Raw genomic sequence first — 19,435 nt, 5'->3', positions numbered from 1 at the left:
GACTAAAAGCAGATATGCCAAAATGGAATATGACAAAAGCACGAACATTCACGGGGAAATATGACCATATTATGAAAAATTACCGGAAAATGACAAATAACGTTGAAAGAGCCAAGTTATGATTATATATCCCTTGAAGTCCGACTCGTTGGCTGAACGGTCAGCGTACTGGCCTTCGGTTCAGAGGGTCCCGGGTTCGATTCTCGGCCGGGTCGGGGATTTTAACCTTAATTGGTTAATTCCAATGACACGGGGGCTAGGTGTATGTGTTGTCTTCATCATCATTTCATCCTCATCACGACGCGTAGGTCGCCTATGGGAGTCAATTAGAAAGGCCTGCACCTGGCGAGCCGAACCCGTCCTGGGATATCCCGGCACTAAAAGCCATACGACATTTCATTTCATGTCCCTTGAAATTTGCGTAATTTTAGTTACCGTACATAAAATCATGCTTCACTTGTATTTTTCATGGAAATAATATAAAGAAATTAAATATGACATGTCAAATACATTCGGGCACTACTTATAATCATGGTAGGTAGACATATTATAAATTTACTTGCGAAGCAGGTTGTACATAATTCCTCCTCGCAATTGTGTAAGCAGGAGAAGGTAGTTCTCAGGTCATTGGCTTGGAGGAGCGGTGTTACACTTCACTCTGCCTCGTCTTTCTCTATTTCCTGGCGCTGTCTTATCTCGGGTGAACAGTATCGGATCTGTCTCTCTGGGTGATTACTGAGTGGGGCGGGGAGAAAGAGTACAGTATCGGTTCATTGAGTCGGTCTGATGATTACTTCAATGTGTAGCCTGGCGTGCTTGAGGCTTCCACTTGACGTGGTAAGTCTGAGAGAGGGAACTTCACAGTGTGCTAGTTAAAGTTCAACCGACTGCTCTTGAAGATGTTAATCTCATCGAAATGTGCTAATCACCTAATATAGTGTTGTGAGAAATAGCCACTGGTGATTTTTGCTCTCGTTTTGCTACCAGCCTCTGCCCATAGCTCTTCGCGCGAGTGGAGATTGACACTACGTAGGTTATGACTCGTACTATGCGCAGAAAATGCCTGTAGCCGAGTAAGAAAGTGAAAATGGCCCTTGAGTCAAGTCAGATCCGTTAGAACTACATTAGTAAAACATTCGAGCCAATTTGCAAACCGCTATAGGTACTCTAAGAGCCGGCCCCGTGGTGTACGGGTAGCGTACGTGTCCGGGTTCGATTCCCGGCCAGGTCAGGGATTTTTACCTGGACCTGAAGGCTGGTTCGAGGTCCACTCAGCGTACGTGATTAGAACTGAGGAGCTATCTGACGGTGAGATGGCGGCCCCGGTCTAGAAAGCCAAGAATAACGGTCGAGAGGATTCGTCGTGCTGACCACACGACACCTCGTAATCTGCAGGCCTTCGGGCTGAGCAGCGGTCGCTTAGTAGGCCAAGGCCCTTCAAGGGCTGTAGTGCTATGGGGTTTGGGTTTGGTATAGGTACTCTAATAGGAGGTATCGCCGGGCTGGTGGCTCAGACGGTTGAGGCGCTGGACTTCTGACCCGAACTTGGCAGTTTCAGTCCTGGCTCAAACTGGTGGTATCTGAAGGTTGTAAAATACGTCACCTTCGTGTCCGTAGATTTACTGGCCCGCTAAAGAACTCCTGCGGGACTAAATTCCGGCACCTCGGCGTCTCCGAAAACCGTAAAAAGGTAGTTAGTGGGACGTAAAGCCATTATTATTATTATTATTATTATTATTATTATTATTATTATTATTATTATTATTATTATTATTATTATAGGAGGTATCAGCTTGAAAGTGCAGGCAGGTCCTAAATGCCTCTCTGCGAAACTGGAGGAAGAAAAATTCCACAAAATATCAGGGACGTGTGGGACATCGATACAAACATGCTATACATTTTGGCAAACTTAAAATGAAATATAATAATTCTTATGGGATTTTTACTGTTTACAATATAATAGTTCGGTAAGAACAAATATAATTATTTGTGTGACTAACGTCCTTTGTTTACGGTAGGGACCTTATAAATCCCACAATATATGGTATCAATTACAATCTCTCACTGGGTGCGTCATAATTAAAACAAAGAAAAACCATCCTTGTTTCAAAGGTTGACCTGCCCTGCCTAACCAGCTACTTCTTGGTGAATAATTTATTCCTGTACACAGTTGCAAGAAATTATACACGGTACATGTTTAGTGAGCAACCAGTGTTTTATTAATTTCAATTACTAAATTGCCGGGCTGAGTGGTTCAGACGGTTAAGGCGCTGGCCTTCTAACCCCAACTTGGCAGGTTCGATCCTGGCTCAGTCCGGTGGTATTTGAAGGTGCTCAAATACGACAGCCCCGTGTCGGTAGATTTACTGGCACGTAAAAGAACTCCTGCGGGACTAAATTCCGGCACCTCGGCGTCTCCGAAGACCTTAAAAAGTAGTTAGTGGGACGTAAAGCAAATAACATTATTATTATTATTATCAACTACTAAATTGTATTTTATTAATACTTAATTTTGATTTGCTTTTTATTTTTGCTCTAATATTAGTAATACTAATTGTACCGCGAGGTACACCCGCCCCGTTCATTGAAATGAAGCGCCTCGAAGAATGCCATCTGATACATGACGGTCGCAACAACTAGCGCAAGAAGTTTGGATTTTTCTTTACAGATCTCTCTACCAAAAAAACTTATGTCATGCCCTCTAGTGTGAAGAGGAACTATTAAAATCCTAAAGCAATTTTTTATTTTAAGGTTTCCTAAACTGAGTTGATTATTCTTTGTTTTTGCTGTATTACAGTTTGCAACACTTCTATCTCTGTCCGCCAACTTCAAATGTTGACCAATAGAAAATTTTGTATATTTATTTTTTAGCAAATAGGATCGTCTTGTATCTTTTTGATAACCCAACAAGAATTGGGGGTGTGTCAGGCCTTAGTCCAGAGTTTTCTGGATCCTTTCTCTCGGGTATAAAAGCTGGCATCTTTTCGAGCCTCTTCGTCTTATTGATCGTCCAGTCTACTGATTGTGTGTTAATGGAGGAGGCGGGGGCGTCTCGCCCATCATCAAGTATTCCAGCAGATTAAGGTAATGGCAGCCATTTTATAACTTTGTGATAGCCTCTGAAAGCTAGCATGAGGGGAAGGTTTCCAATCTTCAATAATGTAAATTTCATCTTCTAATGTAAATTTGAAAACTAGCCTAAGAAACTTAGCCAAAATTCGGGAATAGAGAGTGTGACCACCTCTCGAGTTTCCTATTAACTTGACTTTTAGGTGACCATTTTCTGTCTGTAGCTTTTATAACTTAAATTTTCTCCACCTAGTCACGTCAGTAGTATAGGCTTAGCCTCTGTACCTTCGGGCCTGAAGCCCAAATAGGGTTTTAATCTTTTAAGCGAAAATTTGAAGGAGTACAAGTGTCCGCCCCCGCATCATTTTGATTTTTGAGCCAGTAACTTTAACCTGTGTTTTGTTTCCCACAAAGGCCCGGTAGAACGGGTATTCGATACCCCTGTAAAGTTCAATTTAATTCTTTTATGTTAAGAGGTTAGACTGTTGAGTGTCTAAGACAGTGAATACTGTTTGAATTGTAAAATGCAGGTTGTGCCTTTGATAGGCCTTGACCTTTTCTGGAACTAGGTTTCCAAGTGTAAAATTTGAATAGAGCAAAGGTGCTCCTTCCTTGTAATGGTTAAATGGTGCCTTTGAAAGGCCGGTGTGGTCTCCTAGAAAATTTTGTGGTGCAAATGGTGCTCTTGAAACACTGTATATTTTGAATACTCTGTAAAAGAAATTGGGAGGGTAGTCTCCTAGACTGTTTTTGAAAGAAGCCCCAGCGCTCATTGGAAAATTTATAATTAGTGAGCTCAAGCTCAAGGTGGTTGTTATTCGATTTTCTAAAAGTTGTTCACTTAGCTTGTAAGTAAAATTTGGTACCTGAATTTTGTAAAATCTTGTTTCTGAAAAGAAAAAAGAAAAAAAAGATAACCGAGAAAAGAAATATAACACGAATTTTAAAATTTGAATTTATTATTATTATTATTATTATTATTATTATTATTATTATTATTATTATAATACACTGCATGCTTATATATAACAAATGCTAGCTTTTTCCCTTTATCTCGATATCCTATGAATGTTTTTAATTAAATAAAGCATTTGGAAGGGAGACAAGTTTTATATTCAGACATAGTCATCAATATAAACTTTACCTGCTTTGTCCCGTGTCACTGGACCTGCTATTGTTGCGTCATCTGCCCGCAATTCCACGTTGGGGGTGAATTCATTCTTGTTGCATTTAAGCATGTCATAACTAATCTAATACGCGATTAAGGAAAGTGTAAGTATATAATCATTTTGACATTTTGGTTTGGACCTCATTTGGGAGAGGAGCTACTTTCGGGACAGCCAGTACTTTGTATATCATTAATGGACTCTGCGAGCTTCATTATAGGGCAGTGTTTTGCTGTACGTACGTCACTCATCTCTCTCGATGTCATTATCATGATTTTACTCAGCTCTGCAATCAACTAGATTCAGTTCGGACTAACTAATTATATTGTTATTATAGGCTGTATCTCGAGATCATATTCCGGCTCCATGGCTAAATGGTTAGCGTGCTGGCCTGTGATCACAGGGGTCCCGGGTTCGATTTCCGGTAAGGTCTGGAATTTAAACCGTAATTAGTTAATTCCACAGGCACAAGGGCTGGGTATGTGTGTCGTCTTCATCGTCATTTCATCCTCATCACGACACGCAGGTTGCCTACGGAGGTAAATTCAAAAGACCTGCACCTAGAAAGCCGAACTTGTCCTCGGACCCTCCCGGCACCAAAAACCATACACAATTTAATTTCTAGATCATGTGCGGCAGTGCTTCTTACGGAAGATTGGAAGATTGTAAGCTCTCTACTAAATAAGAAATAAATCACCGTCTCCATAGTAAGGGCCAATTTTATTGTTTCACATCGAGATTCCCAATACGTTCGCAAGTCAGAGAGAAAATCTCTATCACTTCCAAACGAAACACTGCTCTCTCTCCCTGGTTTTCGATGCCAGTAGATTGGGGAATTAGGGAAGTTCGAGCTCTGCGAAGCGAAGTACAACCCCAGCAACTGTCTGGAGTGAAAATGAGAAAACACGGTAACCTACCTTCAGGAATGCTGATGGTATGGTTCGAACCCATTATTCCTGAACGTAAGCTTGCAGCTTCACAATCCATAAAGCTTAGTCCTAGTTCTGATGCCAAGTATAGCAATGGTGCTTATGTTGTTTGCATCATTTGAAATTATGGCCCACAAAGGCATTCCAGGAAAGACTCTTAGAGGACAATGCTGAAGAAGTGGGAAACCACAGAAAACCACTTCGAGGAAGGTTGAGGTGGGAACCGAACCCCTCTACTCAGCTGACCTCGCGAATCTGAGTTAACCCCATTCCATTCCTCGTACCACTTTAAAGATTGCGTGGCAGAGCCGGGAATCGAACCCGCGTCTTCGGGAGTGGCAGTTAATCACACTAACCACTACGCCACGGAGATGGACTCTTCTATAACTCCCAAACACTGTTAAAGTTATGTATGGAATACGGAAACTTATCACCAAAACCTGAAAACGAAAGGGAGAGAAAGCGAGTTGGTACAGCCCTCGCTATGACAGAAACTGTTAACATATACAGAAGTTAAATAAGATTCTGATTCACATGTTTGAATACTTCTCTTTCTTTCACAAGCCCCGAGGAGCATGTTATAGAAAGTAAATTAACAGTACCCGACTATAAAATAATATCGATTAAAATTAAGTTGGTCACTCTTAACTCACTAATTAGACATTTTGAACTTAAGGGAGATGGAAGTAGTGATTGTTGTGTGACATATAGTCCTCTCCGTGTAAGGACGTACCCTAAGGGTGCAACCTTACCCTTTCACCCCTGTAATAATAAGGTATTGATTTATAGTTACTTTTCTTGCTGTTGGGTATTTTGCAGGTCTTTTTCAGTGTCGGTAACCATACCGTTTAGGGACCCTACTTGCCGATACGACGTCTTACATTTACCGTTAATCTGGCACGTTGGCAACGTTCAATCACTGTTCTAGCGTGAATTGCGTGTTGTCACCGCATTGCCGTTAAAGTCACTAGTGATACATTTGCGAGAATATATAAAGCATATTTTCTTTTTCTGTGGGATTGTAAATATATTTGGCTAATACCAGGTAAGTAGAATTGTGCCATGTTTGGATAATGCATTTAATAACATAGTTTGTGTGAAATGATGAAAGTGCTCAAATACGCCAGTCTCATGTCTAGATCTACCGGTACATGAAATAACTCTTGCGGGACGAAATTTTGGCAGTAGAACTTATAACATTATTATTTTCAAATCCACAGTGAACTTGGAAGCTGACCTAATTTCCGTTCACGGAGCTTGGCACATTAGTATTCCTATATGTTACCTGATAAGTTTGAAGATATAACCAGCCTGCAGGCTGAAAATATGCCCAATAATCTCTCTCCTTACTGGTTACCGGTATTGAAGACAGAAGGAAATATTCGCGCAAAAGAAAGGGAAGTCATTGGATGTCTGGAACTTTCGAAAATCACACTGCAAAGACTTATTAAATAAATTGCATCGTTTAACACGCCCCTCTTTTCAAGAATATGGTCATAGTACGCCTACCGTATATCAAAATAAAGACAGAGATATGTAACATTAATTTGAGTGACAAAGTGTGTTTATTTCCTTAATTCCTCATTGAGCGTGGAAGTCGACTTAATTATGAATATCTTGATTTATTTCATCTTAACTTTTATCATTTACTAGGGTAGGGAAACATTCATTATCGCTGTTTACATTGAGGTTAGTTCGTTATGGTTATGTCTGGTGATTTTAATATGTAAACAGGCAGGTTGGCAGCAGTGATCAGCCATTACAAAAAAGAGAAAAGAAGAGCATCGGGCGGCGATATTTACTTTCTGGGTTATTGCCTTACGTGGCGATTACAATCATAATTTTGTTACATTCAGTCCCAGGGTGCAGTGCAGCCTGAGCTACGCCGTTTCCGTGATTGTTTGCTAAGGTTGATTTGCAAGCCACCGAATGTTGATATGTGCAACAAACTGCTTGGAAAATATGAGTAATTTGAGGCTTGAATACTTTCAGTTAACAATTAACGTCCAATTTCAATTATAAATTATAAGGCATGATCAAAAAGTTTCCCTTTGAGGGCGTTACTAGAGCGGACATACAATGTAGCGCGACTCCGATGAGATTATATAAGCACGGACATGTAGGCAAAAGGATTAGTGTGGCAGCCGGGTCGTGTCGAGGTTCGTGCGTTAAATGCGGCCTCGTGAGCTATGCCGAACGTTATTACCAAATGCGTCCAAACAGGACCAACGTGCTGTTATTATATCCTTGGTTGCCGAAGGACAAACACCGGTGGACATCTATCCGAGAATGAAGGCTGTGTAAGGGGCAGTATGTCTGTCGAAAACCACCGTTGTGGAATGGTGCACCAAGTTCCGTGCAGGTTGCGTTTCGACACAAGACGCTGGTCGATCGGGGAGGCTAGCCTCATCCATTACGGATAACAACAAACGGTACGCCAACTCAAGGGGAAGACACTCGAGCACCAGCCCTCGGGGGGTTAGCCATCCTCGAAGTGGTTTTCAGCGGTTTCCCAGTTCTTCTCCAGGCAAATGCCGGGATTGTACATAACATAAGACCACGGTCATTTCCTTCCCTCTTCCTTGTCCATCCCTTCCAATATTCCCATCCCCCATAAGGTCCCTGTTCAGCATAGCGGGTGAGGACGCCTGGGAGAGGTACTGATCCTCCTCCCCAGTTGTATCGCAGACCAAATGTATCACGCTCCAGGACACTGCCCTTGAGGTGGTAGATTGGGATCCCTCGCTGAGTCCCAGAGAAAAACCAACCCTGGACGGTAAACGGATTTAATAATAATAATAATAATAATAATAATAATAATAATAATAATAATAATAATAATAATAATAATAACGTTATTGATTTTACCTTTCACTGAGTACTTTTACGGTTTTCGGAAACGCCGAGATGCGGAAATATTGTTCCTCAGGAGTACCTTTACGTGCCAGTATTTCAGCTCCTTCAAATACGACTGGACTGAGCCAGGATCGAACCTGCGAAGTTTGGCTCAGAAGGTCAGCGCTCTACGGTCTGAGCTATTCAGCCTGGCGATCACTCTTCATCAGAGGCGTTGTGCAGCTTGGAGTTCCACAGTGCACAGGTGTACAAATATTACTATTCACAGGAAACTTTCAAATAGATTTGGAAATTGCCGCATTCCTCAAGAGAAATGAAAGTAAAACAAATTGTGTATTATTTGTAAAGTGCTGTGTATGAATAATTCGATGTATTTATTATTGCTGTGTAAATCTATTTTAACGAGGACCAGTACCTCGCTCAGGCAGCCTCATCTGCTATGCTGAACAGGGGCCTTGTGGGGGGGGGGGGGATGGGAAGATTGGAAGGGATAGGCAAGGTAGAGGGAAGGAAGCGGCCGTGTCCCTAAGTTACATAACACCCCGGTATTTGCCTGGAGGAGAAGTGAGAAACCACGGAAAACCACTTCGAGGATGGCTGAGGTAGGAAGTCCTCTTTACTCAGTTGATCTCCCGAGGCTGAGTTGACCCCGTTCCAGCCCTCGTACCATTTTTCAAATTTCTGTGCAGAGCCGGGAATCGAACTCAGGCCTTCGGGCCTGGTAGCTAATCACACTAACCATTACACCACAGAGGAGGAACGTTTAATTCCTTTGTACAGTAATGATGACCACGTATCTCCCGAACATAGGTCATACAAATAAAGAGAAGAGATTCTGTTATCATTCCCTATTGATTCTTTCTTGGCCTTTCATCTTCATTAGCCAAACGGTCATAATAATCAATTCCTGTTTCCATTCAAATTGTTAGTAATCCGGTGTTACTGCCGTAAATTTTAAAATGCAAACATTTGAAAAGACTACTGAAAGAAGAAAGCTCGCTTTAATAAGATACATGTTCATCCATTCATATCCTCTCTTACCAAACGGGAGAGCAGTATAGAGCTATAACATTTATATTAGAGTAACTCTGCTGCCATTTAGCGAGTGCAAGAAGATTTTTAGTGGACATTCGTGAGTATGCATCCACGAGATAGAAGGATGAAAAAGAAGGAAACGACTATTAGATAATTCAATTCCTACAACAGCACAGGGACTCTTTATAGCTCAACAAAGGTAATTATTTCTGTTTTAATCTCGCTCCACTTTCTGTGTTCTTTTCATACAAAGTATTCTGTTTTATTGAGGTAAATAATACTGAACGCTAATGTTAGCTAGCCTGATAAATTTTAATTAGAGTTGATGGATGCTGCTTATGACTTTATAATCTACTGGCACTTCTTTTTATTTGTTTTACGTCGCACTGACACAGACAGGGCTAAAGGTGACGACCGGATAGGAAAGAACTAGGACTGAGAGGGAATTGACGATGACTTTACGGTGAGCCTGGTGTGAAAATGGGAAACCACTGAAAAATATCTCCAGGGCTGCTGACAGTAAGGATCGAACCCACCATTTCCCGAATACAAGCTCCCAACTGCGCTACGAAAACCGCGCAGAGAAATCGCTCGGTACCACTAGCATTTACCCGTACCTCCACACGCGAGAAATTCGTTCCAGACTGATATGAATTTTAATAAATATTAGCTCACGTCTGGTTTCTCGTGAGATAGCGGCAGTGGTTGAGCGCTCCATGTGAACAGTATGTGAAGCTTGTCAGTGTAACCATATATTTCAAAGCACCACGCATGACAGTCACTCGAGAAGACAACTGGGCAGAATGCCAGGAAGTCTGAAACTCGCTAGGAAATTTAAGTTTTATTTTTGATAGAGATTGGTCGATTGAAGTTTGATCGATGTTCTCGACGTTTGGCCCATTTAAACAACAACAGTCTTAATAATAATAATAATAATAATAATAATAATAATAATAATAATAATAATAATAAACAATGAATCTGGATTAGACGAAGCACGCTATTCTATTATTTAGATCGAAATTTTCTTTTTCTTTCTTCCTTTCTTTCTTTCTTTTTAAATCCGTTTACCCTCCAGGGTTGGTTTTTCTCTGGGACTCAGCGAGAGATCCCACCTCTATCACCTCAAGGGCAGTGTACTGGAGCGTGAGACTTTGGGTCGGGGTACAACTGGGAAGGAGGAACAGTACCTCGTCCAGGTGTCCTCACCTGCTATTCTGAACAGGGGCTTTTTGGGGGAGGGGGATGGGAAGATCGGAAGGGATAGACAAGGAAGAGGAAGGAAGCGGCCGTGGTCTGAAGTTGGGTACCATCCCTAAAGTTGCCTGGAGGCGAAATGGGAAACCACGGAAAACAACTTATTCAGCAAATGGATCCTCTTCATAAAGGGTCTGATATCTTTCTAATAGCAGTCTATCATCACCGGACAAGCCTGGAACATATTGCGTTCTGCATCCTCTCGGAATAGTTTTCCTTGAAACTTGCTGTATGCATTCTATAAAGGTGTCCTACATATGTGTTGGAATGTTTATTATCTTCGAGTTGAAAATGAAATTGCGTATGGCTTTTAGTGCGGGGAGTGTCCGCCTGCGCGTCGTGAAGAGGATGAAATGGTGATGAAGACGGCATATACACCCAGCCCCCGAGCCAGCCAAATTAACCAATTATGGTTAAAATTCCCGACCCTGCCTGGAATCGAACCCGAGACCCCTGTGACCAAAAGCAAGCACGCTAACCATTTAGCCATGGAAAGCTCTTCGCTAAACCTCCTCTTGAGTGGTACCTCTTCAGGCATCACCACGGGATTTACGGTGCAGATGACAGGTCTACGTTGAGTGCGAGGGATGGGCTCTCCCACAGTGTTCACACATTGCCCACCTACTTTTGAAGGCACGAAAATATTGTCTGGATTGTACCCTACTTCCCACCTACCACTGTTGAAGGAAGATGGGAGCTTCGGATCGTGGATCAGATGCAAGTCATGAGCCTCAGCCCATGTTTCTAGACTTGTTCCATTTGCATCAGAATTTTCATGGAACACGGTAATATTCTGGAACATAAACTGAAATGCTTGTAGAGCGAGTTGGCCGTGCGGTTAGGGTCACGCAGCTGTTGGGTTTGTATTCGGGAGAGAATGGGTTCGAACTCCACTGTCAGCAGCCCCGATGATGGTTTTCTGTGAAGTCCCTTTTTCCACATCAGGCAAATGCTGGGGCTTAATTAAGGACACGGCCGCTACCTTCTAATGCAAATCCTTTCCATCCCTCCGTCGCCCAAAACCTTCGATGTGTTAGTGCGAGGTTAAACAAGTAGGAAAAACAAACAAACAAACAAACAAACAAACAAACAAACAAACAAACAAACAAACAAACAAACAAACATAAATTCTTCACATTTGGCAGAGATTTTGCTGCGTGTTCGCAGATGAAAACAAAGACACGTTTTAGGTCGTGTTTCAAAGCTATTTTTACATCCGATGTGTACTAGAACGAAATAGTTGGACTGAATAGTCGTATGTGACATTAGAAGTTATGATTTAAAGCAACATACAGTAGTTCATAGTAATAAAGTCCGTAGTTGGTAACAAAACGAAAATATCTGCTTGTTTGATGAATTTTACCCCGAATAAACGTAACTACCTATTCTGCAAACGGATCTACACAATCTGAAATTGGTTTGAAAAAATGTGAGTACATTTTAAAATAACGCGTTTATTTTTAACATTTGTCATTATTAATATATTCTTTGGATTTTAATACATATTTTAATATTTTACACCTTTATTTTTCCGATTTAATTTGATACTGATAGCAGAATGTGAGGAGAGGTTTTACGAGGCCTGTAAATCGAGTAGTGGCAACGTAGTCCAGACACTCGCAGGAGATCGGGCATGCGTAAATAGGATATGAGAGTGGTCAGGTGGCGCTTTTGTCGATGTGTAGTGTGCATTTGACGACCATGCAGTTTGGAGTGGCGTTGCTGTGTGGTGTTGAAGTGAAGAGAGTCGATTTCACCGTTCTAAAGCAGGTTTTCAAAAGTTGATCAGTGATCGTGGATTAAAATCGAAGTTTACTGTGGCGTAAATGCATCAGAATGTTAACGAGGATTACATGAAGCCTACGGCGAGAATGCATTACCGTATAGGACGGTTGCACGATGGATCAAGGGGTTTCGTGCGGGTCGGAATGAGGTCTTAGAACATCCTCCGTACTTGCCGGACATGAGTCCTTGTTGACTTCGACCTGTTCTCGAAGTTGAAGGAACCCCTCCGAGGCCGCCGATTTCCTGACGTGGCATTTGTACTCCGCGCGGTAGAGCACTGCGTCGTTGCCATCAACAGAGAACGCCTTGCCAACGGTTCTCAATGGCTTCCCGACATTTGGCTAAAGGTAATAGGCTTTGTAGGTGACTACACTGAAGGAATGTAAGGAAAATGTACTTGTTAGTTCATTAAATATTGCGTTCTATCAATATTACCATGACTTCACTTACATCCCTCTTATACAGGGTTATTCAGGTAAGTTGTCCACCTCAAATAACTAGAGAACCGTTCAAGAAATCGACATTCTATTTCCACTTTCAGTAACTGTACGAAGGGGCTCATAATCGGACTTACAGTGCTGTTGAATGGCGTCAATATCTTATGAGATAATGGTGCTAACTTTGCTTCCTTAAATGGAACGACACTGTTTTCTACACATAGCCTTAAACCTGAAAACATTACAAATTCAGCACCGTGATTATTCTGAAAATCCGACAAGTATTTCTCGAGAAAATATAATGTATTCAAACGTGCTTCATTTGCCGGCTGGGGACTGTCCTTTTCGATTCGCGCTACGTATGAAACGTGAGTAGCTGTTGACATACAGAGTTGCTTCCTCTTCTTCTTACAGACACAATAGGTATTCTCTCTACCTTACTCATAAAAAAAAAACTATGAAAACGCCTTTAATATCGTCGTAGGTAACATGTTAAGGAAAAGCAGGTATGTGATGTGTTTGCTCTTCTATCAGAGTTAACTTAGTCAACCCTTGTTCTTTTCTGCTATTTGCTTTACGTCGCACCGACACAGATAGGTCTTATGGCGACGATGGGATGGGAAAGGCCTAGGAGTTGGAAGGAAGCGGCCGTGGCCTTAATTAAGGTACAGCCCCAGCATTTGCCTGGTGTGAAAATGGGAAACCACGGAAAACCATCTTCAGGGCTGCCGACAGTGGGGCTCGAACCCACGATCTCCCGGATGCAATCTGACAGCCGCGCGCCTCTACACGCACGGCCAACTCGCCCGGTGTGTTCTTTTCTGATCCCGATGGTATTAGGTTTGCGAAGCCTAGGGAGTGTATTTGAATTCCATAGCATTCGTGGCCGTTCCCTTTCTTTCGTTTATTCTTTCGAATAATCGAACCACTTCTTCCCACCCCCACCCCCCATCTGATTAGTGTTAAGAAGGGGTGATCGTCAAGCTGCACTAGTAGTACTTCTTCAAATAGCTCTCACTTCCGCTACCACCATTTCTTTAAAACATTCAAACTAGGTCTTTCTTTCTTTTTGTTTATTAATGTTCCTCCTTCTTTCTCTACCACTTTTCCCACTTTTCTGTGTCACGCATATCGATGTGGCCCGCATTTACGGGAGATGTTCTTCCTGACGTCAATAATGTATGGTTTTTATTTTAAAAGTTCAAAACATTTTTAGCAGACAAAAAAGACCGTAAAATTAAGCAATTTCATCAATTGTGCTAAAAGTTGAAGGGCTAAAGGTCCCGGAAATGTTTCATATGTGAGTCTTGGCTAGTTCTATGAATCTAAAAAACCCCCACAAATTTCGAAAATCACTTCCGGGCTAAATGCAATTCCGGAGAAACAGCCTAAAATCATTTGTTTCTTTACACGTTTTCTTTTTTATTCAAATCCTAGCCAAATTAACTTATTTACATAATTATTTCTGTAATGTGTTCCTTGGTTCAATACTCTCAGGCGTTTTTCGTTTTTTGAAAAATGTCCTCACCAAATGTAGTTATAAGGGCTTAAGTGAAACTCTGCATTGACTCATATTAGCGCTCGTAGTGGTGCTTAAGTGAAACTCTGCATTGACTCACATTAGCGCTCGTAGTGGTGCTTAAGTGAAACAATGCATTGACTTACATTAGCGCTCTTAGTGGTGCTTAAGTGAAACTCTGCATTGACTCACATTAGCGCTCGTAGTGCTGCTTAAGTGAAACTCTGCATTGACTCACATTAGCGCTCGTAGTCGTGCTTTAGTGAAACTCTGCATTGACTCACATTAGCGCTGGTAGTGGTGCTTAAGTGAAACTCTGCATTGACTCACTTTAGCGCTGGTAGTGGTGCTTAAGTGAAACTCTGCATTGACTCACATTAGCGCTGGTAGTGGTGCTTAAGTGAAAATCTGTATTGACTCACTTTAGCGCTGGTAGTGGTGCTTAAGTGAAACTCTGCATTGACTCACACTAGCGCTCGTAGTCGTGCTTTAGTGAAACTCTGCATTGACTCACATTAGCGCTGGTAGTGGTGCTTAAGTGAAACTCTGCATTGACTCACTTTAGCGCTGGTAGTGGTGCTTAAGTGAAACTCTGCATTGACTCACATTAGCACTGGTAGTGGTGCTTAAGTGAAACTCTGCATTGACTCACATTAGCGCTCGTAGTGGCGCTTAAGTGAAACTCTGCATTGACTCACATTAGCGCTCGTAGTCGTGCTTAAGTGAAACAACGCATTGACTCACATTAGCGCTCTTAGAGGTAGAAAAAGGCAAACTGTTAATCTAATTGATCGGATAACGATGATTAAGAAAAGGATTGTAATTTTTAGGAATAAATACATAATATATTCTCATACTTGATTATATTTTATTTAGCTAAAATTCGTAACTCATATCCCTAGGATGTTTTCAACATTGAGTTGCTTGCCTGATGGGATAGAACTCTGGATTCTTCCTAGCGTTAGCACTAACTTAGGCGGGCTTTCGGTGGCGATGTGTTAGGAAAGTACTAGGACCGGGAAGGCAGCAGTCAAGGACTTAAAGGAAAAATCGTATGAAAATGGCAACGGTGAACAATCCTCAAGACTGCCGCTAGTGGGATTCGAACCTACCATCTCCCGAATACAGGCCAACAGCTAAGCGGCCCATACAGCGCAACTAGCTCGTTCGGTTCTGTGTGATTTAATGTCACTTTAGAATAATAATGTAGTCTCATAGATCCCGTTTCATTGCTTTTTCATTTATTTGTTACCTACGGTAATATTATAGGTGTTAAATAATACAATTTGTCATAGTTTATTTATGAATACAGTAGAGAGAATACTTATCTGTCAGAAGAAGATGAAGCAACTCTGTATGTCAACAGCTAGCTCCCGTTTCATACGTAGCGCGTATCGAACAGGGCATTCCCCGGCTGGCAAATGAAGCACGTTTCAATACATTATATTTTCTCGAGAAGTACTTGTTCGATTTTCAGAAGAATCACTGTGCTGATTTTGTAATGTTTGTACAGAAAATGGTGTAGTTCCTTTTCAGACGATAATAATAATAATACCGCCTCTGTGGCGTAGTGGTTAGTGTGATTAGTTGCCATCCCCGGAGGCCCGGGTTCGATTCTCGGCTCTACCACAAAATTTGGAAAGTGGAATGAGGGCTGGAACAGGTTCCACTCAGCCTAGGGAGGCCAACTAAACAGAGGGGAGGGGGTTCGCTTCCCATCTCAGCCATTCTCTTCAGGCAAATGCCGGCATGGTGCCTAATTTAAAACCACGGCCTCTTCCTTCCCTATCCTTTACAATCTTCCAAACCCCCACAAGGCCCCTGTTCAGCATAACAAGTGAGGTCGCCTGGGCAAGGAACTGGTCTCCCTCCTCAGTTGTATCCCTGACCAAATGTCTCGACGCTCCAGGACACTGTCCTTGAGGCGGTAGAGGTGGGATCCCTCTCTGAGTCCGAGGAAAAAAATCAACCCTGGAGGGTAAACGGATTAAGAAAGAAAGAAAGAAAGACAGAAAAAAGAAAGAATAATAATATTAATAATAATAATATTGAGTGGAATTCTCGCTAGGCAAGTGTAACGGAATATTATGTCACAAAAATCTGCCCGCAACGTACAAGAAGGTAAGTTATGTGATTTGGAAGAATTGGGTACACCAAAGTGCTCTAGATGGAAGTTTAAAACTCAAAGAACTCTGAAAAAAATACATTCTCAAAATAAAAATTGGTCACGTCTTTAAATGTTCCTAACTACATTGTACGAATACGTAGTGGGATGGGGATTTGACTATTATGGCAATAACATGTCCTGTTTTATCTCCATTATCGTCCGCATGGTTGGGAGGTGCCAGTGTCAGGTGAAAGACATGAGTGCCTTAATTCCATATGTGTGCCAAAGTTGGTCTATGTGGAACAGGGCCTCTCATGGTGCCTGCAACAGTGCATTGCGCTACGCACGGTGCAAAAGATAACTTCGCTTGGTTGACCAGTGTGCAGACCCCCACTCCTCGATTTGGAGCAATAGCGCTGTCTCTCTCTCTTTCCCCACGCCTGTCTCGCTTGCTCCGTGTCTACCCCTTCCTCACTTGCTCAGTAGCGGTCCAAATCCTAGCCGAGCTGAGCCGAGTTTAGCTGAGTAGCCCAGAGACGAAGCGTTGGTCCAAGCCGAGCCGAGCCGAGCCGAGCCGAGCCGAGCCGAGTGGGACCGATGCACTGTGAAAATTAATTCTGCGCCTCAGCAAGCACGCGCGAGATTTTGGGCGTTTGAAAGGCCCTGATGTGGAGTGTAGTGTACGGCTAATCGTGCTGACCGAGGGGGGGCAATGAGAAAAGCAGTCCTTAGTGAATGAAACCACTTGTGTACTTACTCTGTTACAAGAAGACTACTCGCAGAGGCACGTTTCCAGAATGCTAAGGGTTGTTCTGAATATGAGTTGGTATCTATGGAAAGGATTCCAGGAGACTGGAAGTGTTGCTACCAAAGGAAAAATAACAGAGCAGGTTCATTTTGTGCTTCTAACAAGATCTCCAAAGTCGTCAAGTTACATAAAGCACTAGCCCTACTGGTGGACATACGGCAGTCTTATGGAATATGAGTTAGTGGGGCCAGTTTAAGATCCCAGCAACCTGCATGAAGTACCTGCACTAGACATAGGACATTGTGGCAGGAGAATGGAGTTTGCTAGAGATCATCTGCACTGGCAGCTAAGACACTGGCAATCAGTGCTGTTCTCGGACGAATCCCGTTCCGCTTTATATTATCCTTAGGGGCCGATGACCTAGATGTTAGGCCCGTTTAAACAACAAGCATCACCACCATCATCATATCGTTCATATGGTGGTCTGGGAGTGTTGAGAAGACGTGGGGAGCGATTTCATCGTTGCTTAAGGAGGTGAATCTGTTATGGTGTAGGTAGGGATGAATCTTAACATGAAAACTGATCTCCTGATCATTCGCAATGGGTCCTTAACTGCTGTACGGTACTTTGACGAAATCTTATCGCCACATGCGATACCTCGCGTGGGACAACTTGGATGGAACGCAGTATTGATGCATGGTAATACTAAGGTGAATGATTTAGAGATTCCTGCAAGAGCACCACGTGCAATGCATCCCGACTGGCATCCGATCGGAAAAGTCAGGGATCAACTGGAGCAACCCATGCGAGTGAGAAATCCACCACCCCTAACACAAGCCCTTCCACCCTTTTGGAAGAGTGGGAACGCCTACCTCAACTGAACGCGTGGTGCCTTGGCGGAAGAACGAGAAAGCGTTGTGTAGCTGTTGGCCACCCGAGGAGTGGCAATTACCATATAACCACGTTGGTGTGTGATCAGGGACCATTTTGTTTACACCGGGCTGAGTGCTTTAGACGGTTGAGGCGCTGGCCTTCTGATTCCAGCTTGGCAGGTCCTATCCTGGCTCAGTCCGGTGGTATTTGAAGGTGTTCAAATACGTCAGCCTCTTGATGGTAGATTTACTGGCACGTAAAAGAACTCCTGCGGGACTAAACTCCGGCACCTCGGCGTCTCCAAAAACCGTAAAAAGTAGCAGGTGGGACGTAAAGCAAATAAAATTATTATTATTATTATTATTATTATTATTATTATTATTATTATTATTATTATTATTATACACTAGCATGTACCCGCGGCTTCACCTGCGTTTTTAATTCAACAGCTAGATGTTATACACCACTTATTTAAAAGCAAAAAATAAAATTATTAACACACATCGTTTTTACATAAATTGCAATAATTACATTATGTTATTTAAAAAAATATTTTTACATCCAATGGTTAAGATGTACTGGGTTGGTGGATTGCGCAAATAATATTAAAACAATACAACAGAGATTCCGGATACACTATAATTTTTGTACTTCCATCCATTTGGAGCTAAGATGTATAGTGTGTTTGTCTTTCCAACCCACGTACAGTTGACCATAAGAGAAGCACAGTTTCCGATGATCGAGTCCTACAACTTCAAGCGACTGACCTTGTGCCTTGTTGATGCACATATCGAAACTGAAACAAATGGGGGAACTGCAGATGTATAAATTGAAACGGGATATCCGAAGGGATCATTTGAATCCTAGGAATGAATACTACCCCCGCGGCATGTCCAGTCATGATAGTGTCTTCAATAATATTCAGCATCAGGTTCTTGACTCAGAGTCATATTCCGTTGCAGAGGGAAGGAGGATTCATATTCATATTCTTGAAAAGGATAATTGGTGCCACGATCATCGACTCCAAGATGTTCGAGGGTACTGTTCAGAATTCCAAGCTCTGTTCCGAGTCCCTGAGGTTAACCTCCATCTGTATTGCATGTTGTGTCGATACACTTTGAATTTCTTTTACAACACCGGGTAATTCTTGTAAAAGTCGCTTGTTGATAACGTTGAAAACTTCATTTCTTGGAGCAAGAATTGATCTTTGACATAGCCATGCAATCACTGTTACACTCCTGTCTGTTGGTCTGAGAGATTTACACACAGCTTTAGTCTTTCCTACAGTAATTGGGAAATCCCGACACGACACTCAACATTTCCCATTTAGGCTACCTGTTCAGAGTACTTTTTGATGGAGCTGACACTAGAACAGGAGTCCTCCAACATTCGTAACCGTTTAGTATACTATTCTCCACGCTATACGGTACCGTGTAATTTGCATTCAACTGGTCACTAAACACGTCTGCTTCTCTCCTTCACTCACACGTCATGACACAGCGACGTACTCGGGAGATGCTCAGGCGCAGACATGTGACAGCAACCGGTTGGTGCAACGAAATCAGGGTTTCCAGCATTTCCTGTGACGAGCAGTTCTCCTGTCAATTCCGTGTCAGTATTTTAGATATTTTCCGGGCCAGTTTTATTTTGCCCA

The 19,435-nt window shown here is 42.3% G+C and overlaps 1 protein-coding gene across 1 annotated transcript in view; it reads right to left on the bottom strand.

Annotated features, from left to right (window-relative positions):
• The window catches only part of Ggamma30A (guanine nucleotide-binding protein subunit gamma-e), a 66,661-nt gene extending 48,091 nt beyond the window's left edge, over window positions 1-18,570 (bottom strand). Inside the window, exon 1 of the mRNA XM_068228241.1 lies at window positions 18,488-18,570. Within this exon, the coding sequence (XP_068084342.1) occupies window positions 18,488-18,570 (83 nt within the window). The remainder of the gene's footprint in view (window positions 1-18,487) is intronic.
• Window positions 18,571-19,435: the final 865 nt, after the last annotated feature.

The sequence above is a fragment of the Anabrus simplex genome, chromosome 6, assembly GCF_040414725.1.
Source record: "Anabrus simplex isolate iqAnaSimp1 chromosome 6, ASM4041472v1, whole genome shotgun sequence".
NCBI classification, from domain to species: Eukaryota; Metazoa; Arthropoda; class Insecta; order Orthoptera; family Tettigoniidae; genus Anabrus; species Anabrus simplex.
The sequence above is the reverse complement of the archived record's forward strand: the minus strand, read 5'-3'. Positions and strand labels throughout refer to the sequence as shown.